General features: G+C 36.4%; 3 protein-coding genes across 4 annotated transcripts; 2 read left to right on the top strand and 1 right to left on the bottom strand.

Moving 5' to 3' along the window:
- The first annotated feature begins 441 nt into the window (after positions 1-441).
- On the top strand, positions 442-6,073 carry LOC143624235 (uncharacterized). Its single transcript, XM_077094954.1, has 2 exons — positions 442-1,092; positions 5,775-6,073. The coding sequence occupies exon 1, from the start codon at positions 476-478 to the stop codon at positions 1,085-1,087; it is 612 nt and encodes a 203-aa protein (XP_076951069.1). The 5' UTR covers positions 442-475; the 3' UTR covers positions 1,088-1,092; positions 5,775-6,073.
- A 3,061-nt stretch (positions 6,074-9,134) lies between these two features.
- On the top strand, positions 9,135-12,025 carry LOC143624172 (cyclin-H1-1-like). 2 transcript variants are annotated; one of them, XM_077094897.1, is made up of 15 exons: positions 9,135-9,170; positions 9,325-9,431; positions 9,511-9,572; positions 9,655-9,705; positions 9,791-9,869; positions 9,955-10,073; positions 10,388-10,461; positions 10,554-10,674; positions 10,762-10,830; positions 10,955-10,996; positions 11,096-11,173; positions 11,271-11,329; positions 11,416-11,500; positions 11,594-11,682; positions 11,766-12,025. In XM_077094897.1, the coding sequence occupies exons 3-15, from the start codon at positions 9,513-9,515 to the stop codon at positions 11,797-11,799; spliced, it is 960 nt and encodes a 319-aa protein (XP_076951012.1). In that variant the 5' UTR covers positions 9,135-9,170; positions 9,325-9,431; positions 9,511-9,512; the 3' UTR covers positions 11,800-12,025. The 2 variants fall into 2 exon arrangements, with proteins under 2 accessions (XP_076951012.1, XP_076951013.1); XM_077094898.1 differs by lacking the exon at positions 9,325-9,431 and having other exon boundaries at positions 9,148-9,166.
- Positions 12,026-18,259: 6,234 nt separating this feature from the next.
- Positions 18,260-21,235, bottom strand: LOC143624171 (replication protein A 32 kDa subunit B-like). The gene is made up of 10 exons (XM_077094896.1): positions 21,074-21,235; positions 20,839-20,949; positions 20,659-20,756; positions 20,217-20,258; positions 20,020-20,097; positions 19,860-19,938; positions 19,651-19,737; positions 18,723-18,802; positions 18,571-18,639; positions 18,260-18,489 (listed from the first exon to the last, which is right to left on the bottom strand). The coding sequence occupies exons 1-10, from the start codon at positions 21,179-21,181 to the stop codon at positions 18,405-18,407; spliced, it is 837 nt and encodes a 278-aa protein (XP_076951011.1). The 5' UTR covers positions 21,182-21,235; the 3' UTR covers positions 18,260-18,404.
- Between the last annotated feature and the right edge of the window lie 2,780 nt (positions 21,236-24,015).

Raw genomic sequence — 24,015 nt, 5'->3', positions numbered from 1 at the left:
GTCGATTGGTGTAAACCTTAGTTCGAAACAGTGCTTCAAAATGTCGAATCAATGCTTCAAAATGTCGAATCAATGCTTCAACTCGGGTGTTTAAACTTACAATTAACCAAAATCAAGTCGTTTGGATCATTGTTTGAAGCTAAGTTTTATATCATTCGACTCGTATCCTCTTAAAGATCAAAAACCCTAAAACATTGGTTTGAAATTCAAAAAAACTATAATGTCGTTAAGTCATATTTAACAGGGGACCATTGAGGGCCAATTTTTTTGAATTTGGGATCGCTAGTGGTGATAAAATGAATAGGGATTATTATCGGCGAATATATTCGATAGGATTATTAAAATCCATTATTCCTATATTTTTTTCCCTTATTTTAAAAAAAAAATATCTATATACTGTCTTTCTGTTACTGTACCAATTAAACCCCAAAGTTGCCTCAGCATACAAACCCTAATTCTCACCACCACCACACCCATGGGCGATCGAAGAGACAGGGACCGTGACCGTGATCGAGACCACAGAGACAGAGACAGGGACAGGGACCGTAAACGAGACAGAGATGACCGTGGCCGTGACCGTGATCATCACCGCCATCGACACCTCGACCGTGACCGTGACCGTGACCGTGACCGTTCTAACCATACCAGATCACGGACTCGTTCCCCTGACCACCGGCGGTCACGTTCTCGATCCACCGACAGACACCGCAGTAGTAGAAGAACCCACCACCGTACACCATCCCCTGACCACTCTCATAAGCGTCGAAGGCACGGCGATGAAGATACAGAGCGCGCTGCGGCCGTGGTTTCGGATTTTGTGGATGAGATTGTGAAGGAGAAACAGCAGAAGAAGAATTCTAAGGAGGGGGAGATGAGTGAAGTGGATGCGGGCGGTGAGATGGATGCCAATGAAATTGAGATGATGAAGATGATGGGGATTCCCGTTGGGTTCGATTCCACTAAAGGGAAGCCCGTGGAAGGGAATGATGTGAGTGGGATTAGAGCTGTCACCAAAAGACAGCCCAGGCAGTATATGAACCGTCGCGGTGGGTTTAATCGCCCGCTGCCTGCTGAAGTCAACCGCTGATTCAGGTTGGGGTTTTGTTTTCTCTGTTAAAACTGTTTTTCACTTTCTTGAATCTTGAATTTTCTTTAAGCTTAGTGGTTTTAATATGGAATTGTGCTTAGCTTTTACTCATATAAGTCATGCTACATTGTAAAAGATAACATGGTATGCATTATTTAAGTGCTTAACATGCTGTGGTGATGGTTTCATGAACAAAATAGTTAGATATGACTTGCTTGCTTACATGCGAATTATGTCATTTAACAATGTTAAGTGCTTAACAGGCGTGAGGTGAGAGCGTATGTTAGATCCTATATTATAACCATTGCATGATTTTATTTAGTATGATAGAAAGCAAGCTCTACTCATTTCATTCACTATTTTAAACTGAGAGGTTGCTGGAACGAGTCCAATGCTGTTGATAGAGCTAGATGACACATAAAACTTTTGTAAGGCAAAAGGATTACTTTTGCATATTTCATGCGTATATGAGATGCGTTAGAAGTTAGAACATTAACCATGGATAATTTTTTGCATAAAAACCTAGGATAGAATGGCTAATGCTACTAAATACCATCAATTCACACTAACAGATGATGTATGAAGCATTCTGTCAAAGTGTCAAACTTAAGATATTATAACTTTAATGAAGTGGAGCATGAAGCAAGTAGTCTTTAAGAAAACAAAGTGCCAGTTGAATAAAAGAATCTATATAGAGGGAAAAGGATTGAATAATTACTAATGATGGCCTGTTATTGCTTTTCATTTCTAGTTCAACATCTGCTTGAGTTGTTTTTTTTATTTGATTCACTGGTTTGCAATTCTACATTAAGGTAGTTTGTCTACTTAGTTCTTTCATTAATTTTACGAATTGTATGAAAGTCGAATGATTGTTCAGTTTACAAGATGAATTGCACCAAGCAGCAGTCCGTGTTAGGATTAAACGCACACACGAACTGAACACACGCGAAAGCAATAAACGACACGAGGATTTAACATGGTTTGGTCTAAACTGACCTACGTCCACGGGTGGCAACTAGGTATATCTTTATTGAGTGACAACGATTACAATTACATAACAATCATATATATAGAGAAACACTTAGGGTTTGTATCTTATTAAACAAGAAATCCAAACCGGGCCGGGCCTACCGTTTGGACTTCAAATAATAAACCGGGCCTACACCGAAAGGCCTACGAAACCCAACAAACTCCCACTCGGAGGCCTTGAGTACTCTCGTCTGCACTCCTGATTGTACTTCTGTAATCTAAACATTTAACTTCTAGTTGCCACCGCCTTCTCATCAATTAACCTGAAAGCCCGTTGAAGCTCCCCGGAGCTCCAACACGTCAGTCACGGCTAAAACCGCCCCTGACCTGTTCTCTGTCCCTACCGGCTCCCACTGAAACAAACTACCGGATCCTGAGATACGTTGAGAACAAACACTCTCCATATTCAGCAAGTAATTCACTGGAGAGACTTTTACAGCTGGAATACTGGTTTTCTTAATCCACTGTCGACCTGGAGCTGTAACTGAAACACGACCTGTGCTCCCACTGTCACGATGTCCTTTGACTGATTTAACCTTCCTAGCTCGTTCATCCTGAATCTTCACTTTGGCTCTGGGTTTGTTACTTGCAAAATGAACCTTCTTCTGCCCACGAGATTCTGTGAACCGGACTTTGTCTTTCACCAAAACTGGATCCACTCCTTTCAGTGACATATCGACCATATACAACGAACCCATTTTCTTGCCACGAGCAACAACGAGATTCCCTTTGACTACTTTCCACTGCCCATTCCCGAACTTAACACCGTAACCCTGGTCATCCAACTGCCCAACTGAAATCAAACTTTTCTTCAAACTTGGAATAACCCTAACATCTTTCAAAGTCCAAGAAGTACCGGCTGAAGCTATCAAATCAACATCTCCCATACCCGTAATCTCTAGAATATCATCGTTCGCAAGTCGAACCTTTCCAAAATCCCCAAACTTTAGATTCTTAATCGTTTCACTACAGTGAGTGGCATGAAACGATGCACCAGAATCCATCACCCAAACATCAACGTTACTCTCAACACTAAGAACTAAAAACTCATCTTCTGGGCATTCTTCTGCGGTGTTGACTTTTGTAACGTTCACTTCTTTCTTACCATTCGGACACTGATTCCTGAAGTGTCCCTTCTCTTTACAAACCCAACATTCAATATCTTTACGAGTCCTAGACTGACTCCTCTTTCTGCTCCCACTGCCTCGTTGTTTTCCCCTACCTCTACCTTCTGTGACTAATATATTACCTGCTAATTCACCTGAACTTCTGCGTCTTGAATCTTCTCCAAGAATCAAATCCCGAATCCCATCAAAAGTAATATTTGTAGACGAACTACAAACTGCAGTCACTGTTTGCGACCAACTGTCGGGCAAAGAGGATAACAATAAAAGACCTTGAACTTAATCATCAAACTTAATGCCAACTGACACTAAGCGGGAGAGGTTCGAATTAAGATGATTGATATGCGTTGTAACTGACCCACCCTCTTTCATTCTTGTTGTCACTAGCTCTCTGATAAGATAGACCTTATTCGCTGCCGAAGGCTTCTCATACATGTTGGATAGTGCGTCCATCATACCACGGGCTGTGGTTTCTTTCATGACATTAAACGCCACATCTTCCGACAACGACAAAGTATTACAAGCCCTAGCTTTCTTGTCTAACTTCTTCCACTCTGCTTCTGACAACTTTTCTAGTTTTTCATCCTCAAACACTACATCCAAGTCTTTCTGACAAAGTAGCGCTTCAATCTGCATCTTCCACCAACCAAACTTTTGTCCGTCAAACTTCTGTATCGAAACGTCTTCGGCCATGACAATGACTAAAACGAAAAACTTGATAAAAACAGAGACAGACACAGCAACACGAGATTGGACTTAACGATTATTCTACTGAACTCTGTTAAATAATCAACCTATTTTAAACGCAACGGTATAACGAACTGAAAATCAGAAACTGAAACGATAAAACCTGACAAACGCGGTTGGCACTGACTCTTCGTTTCTTCTGACTAACAACGGCTCTTTAACAAAAAAAATAGGATCTTGATTTATTATTCTAGGCTCGTACTTTGCTTAACTGAAGTCTCTTGTTCAAATACTCAACCAAAAGAAAAACTAAAAATAGCTTTTTTTTCTTTTTCTTTTTACTTGATGTTTACTGTGGATAGCAACAAAGAAATAAGTCTTCCTTCCTTTACTCTTTCTTGAAAACTCACGAACTCCAAGATTAAATAATAATTCAACTTCTTTCAATTTGCTCAATCCCAAACAACACCTGATGAACAAAAGAAAAATAAAATCAAACTCACTGCCACTCACTTATGCTTTAACCCTATCAGCAAGTGACCATGTACGGTGGTGGTTATATGGTGGTTAATAGCTTTCAAACATAACCCAATTACAACCCTTTAATCGGCGACGGCTGGGTAATGAAACCCTAATCGCTGACCTGCAGATGACGACGGCGAGCGGAAGCAACAGAACCAAGGTGGCGGGTGCGATGGCGTAACAGGCGGCTGAAACGGTTCAACGTGTTCTTCGTGTGATTCCGAACCTAAGCTCTAGATACCACTTGTTAGGATTAAATGCACACACGAACTGAACACACACGCGAAAGCAATAAACGACACGAGGATTTAACGTGGTTTGGTCTAAACTGACCTACGTCCACGGGTGGCAACTAGGTATATCTTTATTGAGTGACAACGATTACAATTACATAACAATCATATATATAGAGAAACACTTAGGGTTTGTATCTTATTAAATAAGAAATCCAAACCGGGCCGGGCCTACCGTTTGGACTTCAAATAATAAACCGGGCCTACACCGAAAGGCCTACGAAACCCAACAGTCCGTTCATTGGATAGATAAAATCTGTTAGAAGGCATAGGAGCAAAGGCTTTTTTCTCTTCTAAAGAAGGTTTTAGTCTCATTTTAGTTTCAAAAGGAGCTTATGGAAGCCTGAGTTTGAGTATTTTTTGTTTTGTTGAACACTTAAGGGATTGTATGGCCTAAAACATGGAGCATCTATGATCTATGTTTGAGAATAGGTTTATATCAGATGTGAGGCCGTTTTGAGAGTTTTAGCGTTTCTATTCTGCTTGTATTTGTATTGCCCCTGTTCCGTCGATGACCCATCAGCAGCCAATCAATTTCAGCCATTAACACCCACCGATCAGCAGCTGCTGTTTCTGGTTTTGTTCATCACTTCTGAAACAGGACAGTTCAGCTTGTTTTGGTCACCATTGGGTTACTTGTCTCATGAGAAATCTTGTCCTAATTAGCTGTTATGCTTCTAACACTGAATTTGAATTTTGTTTTACTAATTGAATAAGAATTGAGGTATGTCCAGATGATTCATTAATATTCATTACTGGCCTACATCTATGTTTCACATTAGTTAAAGCTTAACCAAAGGAAAAATATATCGCCAAACTCTTAACAAACAGTTAACACTTAAGGTCTCTGATGTAGCAATATATACACATGATAGTGCATATGTGCCATCATGCCTGTAATTAGGCTTATAATAAAACTGCAAATGCTTTTTTATATTGATTGGATATGATAGTCATAGTCTTTCATTTTATCTAATTTGTCAGATAACACTTTGAATGCAAATTAATCGTTACATGTTTTGGTCTTTGCAGGGATATTGATTTTTCTATTGAGATTTGAGAGGTGAAAGTTTAATGCTTGAAGACACAACAAACTCATCCATTGATAGGGCAAAGTCAAGATTTTTAATGTCATCAATTCTTGTAAGTTACTTGATATGTTTTTCGGAGGATTTCTGCTAGTGTATTCAAGTTTGTGTAGGATGATTTGCTTTGTAACTCATTTTTTTCTTCTACTATATGCACATCCTACAATGCGGTCATGTACGTTTCATCCAAAATCAGTGCTTGTATTTTAGATTCATGACTTTAGTGCATCACTCTTTCACATTTGTTGAACAAGTCGGGCAGTTAGTCGTACCCGTCTGGTAGCTTGTTTATATAAAACTTACTAGTTTCACTTATTAATTTCCAATTTTTGCTTTCTGCTTTGCTTTTAAGGAGTAATGGGTAGTTGACCTTATGTCATGTGAACATTTGGAATCTGCAATATTTTGCATTGTTTTCTGTTCTTTAACCAAAGAGGGCTATGAAAGACTGCTGAATTTATCAGCAGGTGCTGACTCAGACTTATTTAGGCTCAGTATCTGCAAAACTAACCAAGATTTGTTACAAATTATGCAAGCTAAATAGAACCTGTCTTCGTTTGACCACAAAAGTAAAACGATGGCAAACAGGAAGTCAAAAGTGTCATTTGACCTGTCTTTGACACCTTGATCATGTGTGTGGGATATAATTGAATCTAGGGACTAGACTGCTATTGAGCATATGCTGGTCTTTCCTGACTTGTTTGACTGGCAAACCGGTCAATGAGCTCATGCCTGCTTTTAGTTTTTGAATTAATTCGTTAAAGGTTATGGGAGGATTCGTGGCGCACGGTATGCCAAGACTTTCTGTCTTGAGGAAACCCGCTAGCATAACATGTCAGACAGTTTCTTTGCATTTGTCATTGTGTTAAAGCAGATGTTACAAAATTGCCATGTTGGGTATGCTCGGTAGTGATTCAATATAGATTCAGATCCTACGCTATTTGGTCAAAACACCGATTAGGAGATTTGTTATACTTGTATGATAAAGTATAATTCTTAAGTTATATTTAATCGTTTTGTGTTATTTTATCATCATTTGTTTTTCCTGACTATATAAACAAGACACATAATGCCCGTATACTATAACAAAATACATGATATAAGAATAGGTGGATGGAATACAGACACAACGATATGTGTGCATATGTATTACAATCTAACCTATTTTATTTCACAGATGTTATACCCATTTGTACATGTAAGAAGATAATACTGCTTGACATGTATCCACTGCCGGTATAACTATAAATAGTTGATGATTGGTGCATAGTTAACAAAGAATGGCAAATCAAGGCCAAAATACAGATTACATATGGAGAATATGTTGAGCAGCCTATGCATAAAGACTATAGATGGTATATAGGTCTCGAGATTTGTCTTCAAGGAGCAAGTTTAATCAAGTATTCAACATGCATATTGCATAATGACATGCATGTGTTACGATTAAACCATCTCCAATGGTGAGGAATAGCAGGCACCTGGCCGGCCTTTATATCGGCTGCCCAGCCCTTCCCTCTTCCACAGATTCAGCTTCTCTCTCCTCCACTCTTATAATCTTCATTCATCCATGCCCTTGCAAAAGGGCAGTACCTTCACGGGCACGCAACTCCTATAGAGCACTTCCGACGGGCGTTTCCACCTCATCTACATAGCCTTAATAACAAATAAAGTAGACATACCATAGCACAAGAAGAAAAGCTCATATTTAATTTGGTTAGGCAACTATCAAACTTTTTGGTTGCATAGTTGTTAATTAGTTGCAAAATATGCTCAAAGTTTTCTTACATTAAAACTCGAATGTTCTTCAACGACTCAAAAGAGAATTTCATGAAACCCAAAAGATTTTACACGGCCAACATACTTCTTGTTGAGTAACAATCCAAGTTATTATCCAAGATTCAATTGATTGCCAAACGCATCGACATTTCCAACAAGTCTAGCAGGTTACGCCAAATTTTTCATGGTTAAAGGTGTCAATCGTGTTAGGTTGGCAGATTAACGGTTTCGTCAGTTGAATTGTTCAACCCAAGCAACTTGTATATATTATTTGTATCCAAAAACATCAACCATAACCAGCACACACTTAAATTTGTGTGACTCGAACACAACTCGTTTAACACATTTATTTATATGTCTCAAACACATTGACATGTTAGTGGATGATAACCAAGTTGTTGGTGGCAGATTCAGGATGTTTTCTCAGTAAGGACAAAAATAAGCTATTTTAGAACAAGACAAGCCAAAATGGGTCGGATAAAAACTTATATAAAATTTGTAGCGAAAAATCAAATGCTTTAGCTGTGCTTGAGTTTGAGAGTTGTCTAAGGGTTAACCTCATAAAAAGGCGCTACTAAAGGATTATGTGCATTTGTTTATAAGTCTAAACATAAGTTGTTTTCAACAAGCTAGTGTCCGACTGATTACAATGTAGATAAATAGGTCACTAGTCCATTTAGTTGATTTTGATAACGTTAACAAGAAAAGTTAATGCTTTTATTTTTCTCAAAAACACAATGAAATTCGTCCCGCTTGAAACTGACATGTACCTCTACAGCTCTACCTAGGGTTGCAAACGAACCAAACGAACACAAACAAGGCCTTGTTCGTGTTCGTTCGTTAACGGTTCACGAACACTTACCGGACACGATTTTATGTTCCTGTTTGTTCATTAAGAAAATTAATGTGTTCACGAACGGTTCATGAACACAAATAAAATCGGCAGAGCCTAAAGATTAATACCAATGTATTTATCAATGTGAATAATAAAAACATGTAAACGAATTGAACGAACACGAACAAGGGCATGTTTGTGTTCGTTCATTTAACTTTAAACGAACACGAACACTTAATCGAACAAATATTCATGTCCATGTTCGTTTATTTAAAAAAGGGATATTTGTGTTCGTATGTTTAAAATCAAAACGAATATAATTGAAAAAAGATAAATGAACATATATGAATACAACCAAACATAAACGAACATAAATGAAACACTGAAATGAACACAAAGTAACAAATGCAATAAAACTTTAAGTAGATGACATCCAAATAATATTAATTTTTTTTTATTAATACATACATAATCGAACATAAATAAACGAACGCTCATGAACATAAATGAACGAAATGTTTGTATATTCATTGTTATTTCCCATTTAAAACCCTAAATTTATAAAGAAAACAAGTTGAATGACAGAAATAAACAAATAATTTGGAGCCTACAACATCGAATTTGATTTTGGTTTGCCAATCGCGACCTCGATTCTCTCCGCCGCGTCTCAATTTTCTATCAAACCTCAAATCACTTGCTCGTAATTACATCTACTCCATATTAGGGTTTGTTCTTTCCCTTTATTTAATTCTTCCATACCAAATGTTGTTAATATTCTCTATACTTGATTAAATATCCACAACAATGTTAGATTATATTAAATTTAGTTTCTGTGGATCGATTTGCCCTAATTTTCTCTTTACTGTTTTAATTTAATTGATAGTGTTGATGAATGACTTGTAGAAGAAGATACTGAAGCTTTCATTCTAACTATTGGTGGTGGTAGCTGCTTACACACATTATTGTCTAATTAAATTAAGTTATATTAAGGTTGATCGCGGTTTCATGCATTTCGTTTCTGTGCTATGTTGAAACAACAATGTAACTTATTCATTTATCTTTTTTCTAGCAATGGCTGATTTTTTAACTTCCACTCACCGATCCAAGTGGATCTTCACTCCCCATGATTTGGTACGCAATCATCATAAAACTTCATTTTTAATTTCATGAATTTAAGTGAATAATTCAAATTTCTGTGAATTGTTTTGTGTAGAAAGACAAGTACAAGGCTGCTAATCATAGAGCAAAACAGATGCTGGAGAAGGTACGGAACAAATTAGTATTCAATAACGTATCATCGACTTCTTTTGTTTCGTTATTTTGAGAATTTGTTAGTCTGGTGTGTGTAGTACGGAGCAACAAGGGTGGATGTTGATCTTGATGGCTCATTGTCATATCCGGAGCTTCAAACTGATGCAAAGGAAAATGGTATTTAACAATGATGCTTGACTCGCTAAGTTTACTTGCTTTGCTCTTCTTTTAGCTGATTACTATTTACTTTAATTGTCATTAGCCGAGAAGCATTCTCGTGTAAAACCTCTTAAGGTAGACGAGGAACAACTTATTCGTGCATTTTATGAATTCAAAATTCAAGACGTGTGTGATGCCTTTAAATTCCCTAGAAAAATACAGGTACTTGAACAAACTTTTTTTTTCTTTAACCAAGAAAATAAATGTTCACAGGTTTACATTTTGGGGGTTTGGATCAAATACAAATGAAATTAACGTGCTAAACGTGAGAATCAAATAGAGTAATTATATATACAAGTAGAGTAATTATGTAATTACTCTATGATAATTACTCTATGATGTAATTACATAATTACTCTACTTGTTTATATAATTACTCTACTTGATTCTCACGTTTAGCACGTTAATTTCATTTGTACGTTAACCTTCCCCTACATTTTGGATTGTTTTTATATTTTCTTTTTTATGGTTTGTAGGCAACAGCTCTTATATATTTCAAACGGTTCTATCTGCAATGGTCAGTGATGGAACATCATCCAAAAGACATCATGTAAAGTTGATCTGCACTCGTTTTTCTTGAAAAGAAAATATTACACGTGTGCATTTGTATTTTTCTATGTGCTTATATGTACGTTTAAACAGGTTGACTTGCATATATACAGCATGTAAAGCAGAAGAAAATCATGTATCAGCTGAAGAGCTCGGTAAGGGTATCGATCAGGATCATCAAGTGATTCTCAATAATGAGATGCTTGTTCTTCAGGCATGAAATATCTCACATGACTCTTTTGTTTTATTTATATATATAATTTTGGCTTTCATTTTAAACCTTAGTTTGATTCTGTTGTAGTCTCTCGGATTTGATCTTATCGTATATTCTCCGTACCGCTCAATTGACGGTTTTATTAGTGATATGGAGGTTGGTTTGCCCATTTCTCTGCACTATTGTTCTAAACTTCTAAAAACTTCCAGCAGCTTCTATTCTTTTATTTGTTTATTTCATTCTGTTCAGCTAATGATTTGCATCTGTGCTGTCCTACTAGGATTTTATCTATTCAAACAATGGTCAACTTCAACATCTGAAGGTGCATATTCTTTATTGTGAATTATCATGCCCAAATTTCTTTATTTGAGTTTATGTAGATATAAGTAATCATTGCTTATAATTATTATTTGACATATAGGATTTGCACGAGACAGCTAAGATGGTAGCCGATAAGACAATGCGAACCGAGGCGTCTCTTCTGTTTTCTCCTGGTCAGGTACCCATTGCAGTAATATACAATTCTTTTGTTTAAACTTTAAAAAGGTAATAGCTAATACACAACTATTTACAAAAAAATTGGTGAGTTGGTGTAGCTGGCGTTGGCTGCTCTGCGTAGAGCAAACGAGGAGTACCCACTTGTTAACTTTGAAAGGTAAAGGTTTAATCTTTTTCTAGAATTATTTTCATTATTGTTATAATGTAACTGTTTTAAATTTTTAAACTTGTGTTCTTATGCAGATACCTGAACAACATTCTCTCTCGTCAACATCCCACACGACCTGTTCCCGAGCTCACAAAATATCTAGATGCTATTGACCAGATGGTAAGTATATTTACTCTAATATGATATTATATCATATAGAAAAATTACAAAATATCTCATTACTTCACTTATACTTGTTGGTGGATTATATAGGTAAATAATCTTGTTACACCTACTGCTGCGGATATGAAACACATTGATAGGAAGCTAAAGTATTGTCGGGATCCAGGATCACACGAAAAGTATTCTCTTGTTCATATTTTCCTTCAAATATTGCCAAGTTTGACTTTTACAGGCACTCATGTTTGACTTTTGTCCATATTAGGAGTAAGAAACGAAAACATAGGTCAAAAGACTGACCTTCATGGAGCTTCAAATTTTGGGTGCAGAGAAGAGTTATCGATTTTCTTTCGGTTATACAATTAATATAGATTATATGATGCATTTATGTTATTTCTTTCGGCTACTATGGATTATACTATTTCTTTCGGTTATACTATGAACCTTTTGTTTTAGGTCACTGTACTATTTGGTTTGGGCTGGGTTTTTTCGCCATTGGTTTGTCATGTACTCACATTCACTTAGAAAGGTATTTATGTTTGATTTTTAAGGATGCTCGTATAGGTCAACATGTGGTGTAAGCAGTTTAGTCCGGTTTGAGCTTGATCTGTTCAACTGTAAAGAACTTGGCTCATTTATTATTAAGTATGAGAGCTAATGTTGGCAAAAGATTGGTCGAGACTTTTTAACACTCCAAAAATGTGTCGATAGCTTGTACCACAAACTGCATTAGTCATAAAAAGTAAACAGTTATGATAGTAAGAGAATAGATGAGTGTCATGCGTGTCATTTACCATAAAAAGTAGTAACATATACGATCTTTTTAAAGCTGTTACAATACAATGTAAAATGTATCATAGCCATATAGAAAACTACCTTTACGTTTTTACTAGAAATTCCACTAGACACAAGCAAAAAAGAATGCAACATGTTTACAGCTAATACTCACTGTATAATCGTTCAACTTAATATAAGTTATGATATTATTCTATCATATATAGTTTTTTAGTAAAATTAGTTGTTAAAACAATTATCACATCAGTAGTGATTCGCCATAGAATAACAATACATGGTATGGTTTCCTTCTCTCAAAATTTAATGATTTTGATTGTTTAATTTTTATTCTCCGAATGTAATGATTTTTATTATTTTTGTTTCAGTTCTAAATTTAAATGATGTTCTGCGCTAGTTTATATGTTCATTTATTATTTTAACTAGACATAAACACTCGCGAATTGACATGTCATTTATGAGTAAAACTTAGATTGATACATAGGGATAACAGTAAACATGTTTATTCTATAGAATAGTAACTAACTTTGAAAGTTGTTCAAATCAGGTCATTGACAAAAAACTTTTGTTTCAATCAGGTAATTGAATTTTCATTTTTGTTCCAATCTTAGATATTTTACCTGGATAGCAGGTAATCTAGTTTTTTTTTATAAAAACCCTAAAAAAATTCAAAAAAAAAAAACCATAATTCAAAATATAAAACATAAACAAAAAAAGTAAAAAAAAAAAAACTAAAACATTTCGTCCGTTGTCCTCGTTCAACAAACAAAAAAACAAAAAAAAACGACCCGAAACCCGTTTTGACCTTTCCGACCTGGACCCATTCCGACCCGGACCCGTTCTGACCCGAACATGTTGACCCGAACATGTTAAGTGCTGAAACGAACTGAAAAATCGCTTAAACGAGTGGTTAGGTGCTGAAACGAACTGAAAAATCGCTTAAACGAGCTATTAAGTGCTGAAACGAACTGAAAAAATCGCTTAAACGAGCTGTTAGATGCTGAAACGAACTGAAAAATCGCTTAAACGACCTTTTAGGTGCTGAAACGAACTGAAAAATCGCTTAAACGAGCTGTTAGGTGCTGAAACGAACTGAAAAAATCGCTTAAACGAGCTGTTAGGTGCTGAAACGAACTGAAAAATCGCTTAAATGACCTTTTAGGTGCTGAAACGAACTGAAAAATCGCTTAAACGAGCTGTAAGGTGCTGAAACGAACTGAAAAATCGCTTAAATGAGCTGTTAGGTGCTGAAACGAACCGAAAAATCGCTTATACGAGTTGTTAGGTGCTGAAACGAACCGAAAAAATCGCTTAAACGAGCTTTTACTGTTAAAACGAGCTGTAACGTGTTGAAACCCCAATGATTCGTTGGTCCAAAAAAAACTGACCTGAAGCCCGTTTTGACCCGTCCCGACCTTGACCCGTTCTAACCCGACCCTGTTGACCCTAACCCGTTCCGACCCGAACCAAAACAATCATATTTTTAAGTGACCCGTTTCAACCCTAAACCGTTCCGACCCATGACCTGTTTCGACCCAACCCAACCCAACCCATTTGCCACCTCTAAATTAACAATATAACTAAAATGATTGTAATTTATTGTAATTTTTCAAAAAAAAATTGAACATCTTTGCATTTTTTTTTCAATTTTTGCAATTTATTGTAATTTTCTGAAATTTTTTTGTAAATTTTCTGAATTTTAAAATTATATTTCGCATATTTACTAATTTTCGCAACATTTAAAAGTTTTTTTGCAAAGTAAAAACATTGAAAAATAAAAAAAAAAACCTAGATTACCTCGAATTTATTTTTGAGAACGACCTTGCTGAATACAGAATGAAAGGGGGTAATTTTACTTTTTCTGTCTGGAATAAGTTGAGTAAGATCGATAGAGTTTTAGTGTGCCAAGGGGTGATAAACTTATGGCCGGATGCTTGTTTAAGAGTTCTTCCTAAATTCTTGTCAGACCATAGACCTTTGATTTTTATTATTAAGGATACGAATTACGGACCTCGGCCGTAACTCTTGGACGATCGGGAGGGGTTTGAAGATGTGATCCGGTTAGGATGTGAGAATTGGAGCACGAACAAATTCAAAATGTTAAGAAAGGAGATAAAAAAATGGAGGGACAAAATGAACAAGAGAATGAAAAAGTTTGGCAAGCGGAATTAGAAATGTCAGAAAAGGAAGCTGAAGCTATCCGAGGAAGAGGATTGGGCTAGGGTGGAATGTCTGAAAGAATTATCGGATATAGCGAACAAAAAAATGAAAGACCTCAAACAAAGATCGAGAATTCGTTGGGCCTTGCACGGAGACAACAACTCGGCTTTCTTCCATGGGTTTATTAACAATAGAAAACGAAAAAATTCGATGCAAGGGCTGATGATAAATGGGTCATGGTGTGATAAGCCTAAATTGGTTAAAAAAGAGATCTTTAGGTTCTTTCGGGACAGGTTTAAAGAGAAACAGAAGGAGAGACCAAGGCTCAACTGTAAGAATCTAAAGAAGCTATCGGAGACGGATGCCAAGTTTTTAGTTAATGCGTTTTCTAAAGAAGAAATAAAAGCTGCGGTGTTTGAATGTTGTGGTGACCGTGCACCAGGGCCGGACAGGCTTAATTTCACCTCTATTAAACATTTCTGGGATTATTTTGAAACCGACTTTGAGAAGATGATGACTGAATTTCATAAGACAAGGAAATTTAGTAACGGAGTTAGCTCGTCTTTTATTACCCTGATTCCTAAATGTGTTAACCTGGTAAGTTTAAATGATTATAGACCAATTAACTTAATAGGAGTTTTAAACAAAGTGGTCTCAAAGGTCTTGGCCAATCGGCTAAAACGGGTGTTGGGGACGGTTATTTCGGATACCCAGTCGGCGTTTCTGGGAGGTAAGGTGATTTTAGATGGTCCGTTGATAGTTAATGAGCTGAATGCGTGGACTAATAAATCCAAATATAAAGCTTTCTTTCTTAAGATTGACTTTGAGAAAGCCTACGATAACGTCAACTGGAATTTCCTTCTGTCTGTTATGGCTCAAATGGGCTTCCCCTCGGTGTGGTGTGAGTGGATTTTTGGAATCCTCTCTTCAGCTAGATCATCGGTGCTCGTTAATGGGTCTCCAACGTTCGAATTTCAGTGTTTCAAAGGGATGCGACAAGGAGATCCTTTATCTCCATTCTTGTTTCTGGTGGTTATGGAGGCGCTTTCGAACATGTTTAGTTCGGCGGAAGAGGCAGTCTTATTAAAGGGGTTCCATACTCCTAATCAAGGTCCAAGAATTTCTCATCTATTATATGCTGATGATGCCATTATTCTTGGAGAATGGAACATAAGGAATGTGGAAAACGTTAACAGAATATTGAGATGTTTTCACTTATGCTCGGGGTTAAAAATTAATTTCAATAAATCCAGCTTATTTGGGTGCAATGTCAACGAAGCCGAGATTGAAATTATGGCAAGGGTGCTTGGGTGTAGACCGGGGAAAATGCCTTCTCACATCTCGGTATTCATGTTGGAGCCAACATGAACAAAGTTAATAATTGGAATGGGATTATGGAGATTTTCAAAAAAAGGTTGGCGCTTTGGAAAGCTCATTCTCTCTCTATTGGAGGAAGGGTTGTGCTTATTAAGGCGGTGCTTGAAAGTTTACCGGTATACTTTATGTCCATATTCAAGGTCCCGAGCAAAGTGGCGGAGAACCTTGAGAGGATTATGAAGAGATTTTTATGGGGAGGGTCTAGTGAATCCCACAAGATGCATTGGTCGCTTGGGAGAGGGTTGCAATGCCAAAAGATAAAGGTGGGTTAGGGATCTCGAGAATTATAGATGTTAATAATGTTTTGCTCTCAAAATGGGGGTGGAGATACAAAACGGGAGAGGCGGGGTTGTGGAGAAGGGTTATAGACTCTATTCATAACCAAATAAGTGATCGGGAGGGGGTTCTGGTTAGAAAAAGAAATTCAGGTGTTTGGGCCAATATTGCAAATAGGATAAACAAGCTCAAGTGGGAAGGGAGCAAATTGGTGGATTTGATCAAAGGAACAGTGGGGGATGGTCAAAATTTATGCTTTTGGATGGATAATTGGGTTGGTGAACAAAGCCTTAAGGAAAGTTGTCCATCCCTTTTCAAATTGAAAAGTCAAAGAGAGGTTTTGGAGATCAGGAGGTTTTTTTGGCTGGAATTGGTGTTGGAAAAGGTCTCCAAATACAATTTTTGAATTAGAAGAATGGGAGAAGTGCTTACGGTTAATGAATGTGGCAGTTTGGGTTAACGGGCCTGACCGGTGGGATTGGTTAGGAGATAAAGAAGGTGGCTTTTCAGTCAAGTTCGGTTAAGAAGTTAATCGTGAATGCTAAAAACAATGGAAATAATTATATAATGAAATGGAGCAAATGGGTCTCGAGCAAATGTAACATCCACGCGTGGAGGGCGGAAATGGATAGCCCCCGACTCGAAGAGCCCTTGTTCGAAGGAACATTCCGGTTACGGACGATGTTTGTCCTTAATGTGATTTGGAGGTGGAGACGGTGGACCATATCTTGACGGCGTGTGGTGTCTCGGCGATGGTTTGGGACCATATAAGTCGTTGGTGTAAAGTTCCCCCGATTTTCGGCTTCTCGGTAAGAGATCTTTTAGAGCTGCATAAGTCCACTTATATTGGAGCCATTGAAAATGAGGTGTTTCATGGGATTATCATAATTGCTCTTTGGAGGATTTGGAAGGCGAGAAACGAAAAAGTGTTTGAAGGAAAGGAGATAAATTTGTTTGAAATTATAGGAGATATAAAGGCTAGTGGTTTTTTTTGTTACAAGTATAGGTCTAAGTTTAGATCTCTAGCTTGGTCGAATTGGTGCAAATTTGATTTAATGTAATTTTGTTGGTTGTGTCTGCTTCCGGCTTGTGGAGGCGGCCACGGGTGGTTTGTTTTTGTTTGTGTTTGTAAAGTTAACAGTTCAAAAAAAAAAGGTAAAATATCTATGATTGAAACAAAAATGAAAGTTCAATGACCTAATTGGAACAAAAGTTTTTATCAGTGACCTAATTGAAACAACTTTCAAAGTTGGTTACTATTTTATGGAGTAATCCCTTCTAATATGAAAATTATTTTTATATAGTTTATGTAAATGACATGCATGGTCCTCTCAAACTTTTTTTAGAACATCTAACAATTAAAGAACTGCGTAGGTACTTCGTACGGGGTGACCCAATTACAAAATACCGCTGCTAGTTGGTTCAACTCATCTGTACAATTAAGCGTCTTCAAGTTATCTCCAATTCCGACGAAAACCCACATGCCCGAAGGCCCACTGGTGGTAAAAGTCGGGCGTCCTTAGAATCAAAACCAAAATCACAATGATCCCGATCTTCCCTGGTTCTCAAACTTTTTTTTGAGCGACTAACAAAGAATTGTCTAAGTACTCTGTACGGGGTGATCCAAAGGCAAAAGGACACCGCCAACTGACTCAACCCTGTCGTATAGAACCGTCTTAAAGTTATCTACAGTTCCGGGGAAAACTCACCCACCCGAAGGCACACTGGTGGTAAACGGTAAACCCTAGATGCTCTCATGATCAAACCCGAGATCACAATGATCACAGTCTTCCTTCATTGAGTCACTCACGTTCTCCCCAAAATGTTGTATGTGAAGATTAAACTTGGGTACTTCCTTCCCTACACCACATGGTCCTCAAACTAAAAAATAATGTTACTAATTTACATATATATAGTCTTTTTTATGTAAAATAACTCATATTCAACACCAATGGTTGAAATGTCAAAACATTCTTTTTGGGGCTTATTTAGGCCAAAATGGCAAACCAACCCTGTTCATTAAGTGAACTTCTCTTTAAGCTAAAATCGTTGGCTTTTAGCTAGCCAATATGAATAGCTCACATGTCAAAGTTGAATTTCATATATATTTCAAGTGAATAGTTAACTATTTTAAAACACAGCAGATAGCAACAAACAAAAACATCTTTAATCATACCAAGTTACCAGCATCATCCGTTTAGATAATCTCTTAAACAGGGAACTTAAAAACAAATACTTTGAAACCATTCCACATTTATAAAAAAACCCAGGACTGCAAATGCTAATACGACAAAACCGATCAACCATTGCCAGTGGATTTAAAGTGATGATCATCCAGCGCAGTGTAGACCACCCCTTCGTCTGTTAATTTAGCAAGTGAGGCCCTGTTAAAAACAACACGAACCTCGGTCAACATTAATGCAATTCGTGTGTATTGCATGCACAAAAAAGACCAAGAAAATTACAGAATTTGGTTCGAAGGAATGTTCAGTTGTCTAACAAGTTCATCTTGGTGTACCCCTGTTTCCCTTTGTCTAAAGTACACAAAAATTTTCACATTAGACCATTAAATTTAACTACATTTTTATAGTAAAATATAAAAGAGAATAATACTTGCCTGCAAACCGGCAAAAGCAAATAATCTAACACCCTTCTATCGACTGCAGTGAGTTCATCAGCAACATGTTGGCCAGTGTACTAACACTCAACAAACAAACAAGATGCAGTTAGTTATTTTAGTGGAAGTGACTAAATGAGTGGATTAAATAATAATTGTAGGCATGTAAACGAACCGGACAAACATAAACTTGACATGTTCGTGTGCATGCGTTTAACTTTAACCGAAAAAACACTCGAACACAAACACTTCAACTTACGAGGTTTTCATGTTTGTTCATGAAGAAAATGAGTTTGTTCGTGTTCATTTATGTTCATTAATTACTAGTATAAACGAACACGTCACGTACGTATACGAACAAGTTCACAAACATAACTGCACGTAGATGACTGAACACCAGTTAAAATAAACGTGATTATCAATTTGCTGGGCCTAAAAAATAACAAAACCAGACTAAATTGTAGTGGGTATAAAAAATTTAATTGAAATATATAAACAAAGGTAAAGATATACTAACGAACATAAATGACCACAAACGAGTGTAAATGAACGAACGTAAACAGAAGTTCACGAACGAGACATGTTAGTTTGTTTAACTAAATGAAAGAAAATACTTTTGTTTATGTTTTTAACAACCGAACCTAAATGAACATCCCATAGAATAGTTCACGACCCTAAATGAACTTCCCATAGAATCCTTCACGAATGGTCCGTTCACTAAACGTTCAATTCCTTAACAAGCCTAGTAATGTACGCCCCAACCCATTGACGCATTTTATTATCTTCTTTTAGTTTTATAATAAAAATGTGCTAAACGCCCATTTCATATAAATTTTTAGTTAAGTCAGCTGGCTTCTTAAATTTGACCTATTATGGATAATACATAACCCGAATCGACCCATTTATAAGTGAAACAGAATGTAGTGACTTGATTTGGTGGGGCAGTTTGATAAGTCTGTGTGTTGATAGATGAACTTGGCATATAAGTTTGATTACTGCTGCTAGGTTGTTGTTTCTAACACAGACAAAACATCATATTTGTTAAAAAAAACAAATTCAATTAAAAGTTGCAAAAACTCATCTTCGAATATCACATGTGAAATAAGAGGAAATGCAAATAAAGTTACGAAATCTTACCACTAATTTTGTGTTGTAAGAGTGAACATATATGCATTCAACAAAGTGATGTGTGATCTCATCGAAATCAGTCACCGGCCTATCAATGTATAACTTTCAGTTATCATTAATACTATTTAAAATAAGATGACTATTAGGTAACTAAAAGCGAAGATCATACTTGATACCAAAGACCACCAACTGCTTTTTCCCTTGAAAGAATTTCAATTGACCATTTATACGAACATACATGCCTTCCCTAAAACATAACAAAATAAGAAAAAAAGAAAGACAAGCAGCGTTAAGTTTCAATAAACCTACATTGCTCAAAACTCAAACTTTAATTCACAAATCAATAAATGAAAAATGAAAGTGTACACTATCGATTCCATCTCCTCCGTGTCAATACGCTCATGAAACCTAAAACATCATAAACACACATCATTATTTTGTGGCAGTGAAATCATATAACCAATGTTTTAAAAACCGGTTCTTAACTCGTACCAGAGTGGACTAAAAGATGGTGCAACCGGTTAATAGTTTACGCTTTAATTTCATATAAATGCTACTTCAACTCAAGAAAATTCCGAAAAAGCACTCTATTTTTAAAAAATAATCAAAAAGTTTTACTCGTTTCAATGTTAATCGCTATGTTAAAAGTAATTTTTTAAAAATATGGGCCACAAATATCAAAAATCTCTTGTGCTTAAAACCGGGTTGCCCAAAACCGCTGGTTCGATGTTCTAGCAAAATATGGTTTAACCAGCCGATTTTTAAAACATTGCATAGAGGAGAAATGAAATAAAAACAAATTGTATACCATCGGTTGCATTCAATGCGACCGGTACCGTCATCAAGCACAAACGAAATATCAGTACCCCCCTGAACCTTGTTAATCATCATCCCCGCCAATTTAACCTAATTTCAACAAAACACAAAAAATAAACCTAAATTTAACAAAACAAATTAACTTCAACCTAATTAATATTATTAAACCCACGTTATTACAGTCAACACCGTCAATGAGAAGGTTGACTTTATCGTCATTTGACGACATCGCTTTGATGATTTGCCTCACGGTTAACGGAACCAGTGTGTGTGTATCACGATGCTGCAAGTAACAAAATCAATTATTATTATTATTATTATTATTATTATTATTATTATTAATAAATAAAACCCTAAGTATTATCAAGCTCTTGATTAATATAAGCAACTAATAATAATAATAATACCTTACTAAGCGCAGAGGGTAAAGGATCCACAGTCTGAGTAGCCTGAGACGGCACAAAACCACCGCCGGAGAATTCGGCGGCGCCGTCGAAGTCGTTCCCGTGCATCATTTCCGATCAAATTGAGACTCTATTCTATTCTGTTCCCGCCAATTTATTCTACCTTTATAGACACCCTGTTTGGCCCAAACCGATTTGGACCTGACCCAGTCCGTTAGTTCCGGGTTCGTAGTCTTGTTTTCTTTTTTTTTCGAACGGCAACTTTCATTAAACAAGCCAAAGTAGCAAGAAGCTAAGGTCAAGAAAACAATACAACAAAAGAAAACACTTAGAAAGAAAAATTACACCAGTCTCTCCAAGATAAACTTTTAAACGGCGATCTGTTCTTTATCCAAAGATACGCCAACGATTTAACATCTTTAATCACTTTATCAACCGAGATCTCCTTATTTTCAAAGATAGTTTGGTTCCTTGCATTCCAAATGCACCAACATGTAGTCATCATAATACCTTGTAGAACCTTTTTCTTTTTGTTGCAAAGAGGAGCTGTTTTATGCATTATAAGAAGATCACGAACCACGAATGCGAAAATGAGAGGGATCTTGCACCAAGAGCCAATACATTGCCAAACGCGATTTGCCATTTGACACGAGAGAAGCAAGTGATTTGCGTTTTCCAGACCTTCCTCACAAAAAGAACAACGGGTCGTATTGACCGGAATGTTTCGAAAAGCAAGAATTTCCCGAGTCGGTATCCGGTCCATCTCAGCCTTCCACATAAAATTGTTTATTTTTTTTGGGACCCAATTGTTCCAACCCATTACAAACGAGCCATTTAGACCAAACGTATTAAACAAAAATTTTTTCATAGACGCCACCGAAAACACCCCCGAAGAGTCGGCGGTCCAAACCCATTTGTCTAGTTGATCCGAAAAATTTACATGTTGTAGTAAATTTTTTAGATCAACTAATTCATTTCTTTCATTCCCGTTCAAAGACTTTCTTTTCCATTTCCACTTCCAAGAACGACTTCTCTCATCAAAGCAATCCATCACATAACAATTTTTATAGCTCACGTTAGCAAAAAGGTTTGGAAAAGCATCCTTGAGAGGTTCTAATATCAACCATATGTCAATCCAGAACCTTATTCTGATATCAACCGTAGTCTTGTTTTCTAAAACCGGTTTTGAAACAGGCCAAGATTTGAAAAGCATGTCAAAAAAACCCAGGATTTTTTTTGTCTTGGGACGGGTTTGACCTGACTCTAAATTGGTTTGATAGGTTCGAACATTTTACCTAATAAACCAGTTTATAAAGCGGACGGGTTTTCTACATATTAATTTTTATCTTTTGTTGACAGGCACAGTTAAGTGTTTGGCAAAAAAAAGAAGAAGAAGAAATAAACCCGGTTTTGTACACCTATATGATTATATTCAGGTGTTTTCTTTTTTAAAGTTGAGGGGTTTAAATCTTGCAGTAGGCAAGTTGTGTAAAATATAAAAGTAAATTAGAAGTCGTTAGGGGTGAGAAAAAACGGTTCGGAACCGTCAGAACCGAACCGGTGCCTCAGAACCACTAATGTGTGTACCAGTTCGGTTCTCGGTTCTCATAATTTGCATTAAACGGTTCCCGGTTCGGTTCCGGGTAAAACCGGTGGTTCTAGACTTGGAACCGAAGAACCGGAATATTCAAAACGTTTTAAATAAATTTACCAATCTCCAATTTATATAGAGTAACTTACTAACCGCCATCCATTCAATCATTTTTTAATTCAAATCTTCTTTATTTACGTTCAAGAAATAGAAACCATGATCAATTATAATTTAAGCTATCAAGATAATTTAAAATAAAATGATATGATCTTCCATTAACATATCATTGCTAATGATTTATTTAACTTCAACACTTAGTTTTAATAAAAAATATAACGGATGTTCATGTTGTAATCTAAATTAGTTTTAGCGTGAAAGAAGACATACAATTGTATAAACTTGTTTTACAATTTGCAAAGTTTGCATAACTCATTAGATAAATAAATTATCGAACCGGTTCTAGCCAGAACCGATTAGCGAGAACCGGCTTTAGCGGTTCTGAAACCGAACCGGTTTACTATAATAGGTTCCGGTTCCGGTTCTATTTTCACTCATTTTCGGTTCTAGTTCGGTTCTCGCGGTTCTAAACCGTTGCACAGCCCTAAAAGTCGTATGATCATTTTTCACTTTTAAACCCTAACTTCAAGAAACAATTGGTTCAAATTATACACTAACGTGATACGAAAAGGATTATGATCGTTTGGCAAATAAAAGTGGTTGTTGAACATAGTTTTGCAGAAAGTGTTGCACGTGAATTAGCGTTCTAAAAGCATGTTAAAGGTGTATGTCTGTACACGTTTGATATGAAACATTAATTTTTTTTTATTGGATGTATTTGTTGTCTATTAGAGGGAAGCAAGTGGGTTATGTATGAAATTTCACTAGCGGGTCAAACAGGTTGAATAGTAAATGATGAACTTTGTTGAGCCCTTGTATAGTTGTATGTTATAATATTAGCCCTAACTATAACAAGATTATTAGGATAATGTGAGAACTTGAAGATAACAAAGAAGTCATCACTATCTATAACAATATTATTTATGTAATCTTTGAAGATAAGAGAAGATGGAATATATGATTCAGTAACTTTGTTAATATCACCATTATTGTTACACACGTTGATATTTATAGTACAAACTTTACTATTGCAAACTACTATTGAGGTGACTATTTAGGGAACAAACGTATATGATTGCGTTGAAAAAAGGGATATGTTATTCATACACCCTTTATAGGGTGTATATAAAGATAATATGTGTGTTAAGAGGGTGTATGAATATCCAAAAAGGGTGTGTGAATAGCCATTGCATGAAAAAATGGTCATCCAAAAACATGGATAAAATCATAACAAATA

This window comes from Bidens hawaiensis, unplaced genomic scaffold (assembly GCF_021521415.1).
Source record: "Bidens hawaiensis isolate Kalapana, Puna unplaced genomic scaffold, B.hawaiensis_p1.1 tig00003698_1, whole genome shotgun sequence".
NCBI lineage: Eukaryota > Viridiplantae > Streptophyta > Magnoliopsida > Asterales > Asteraceae > Bidens > Bidens hawaiensis.
This window is presented reverse-complemented; position numbering and strand designations above follow the sequence as displayed.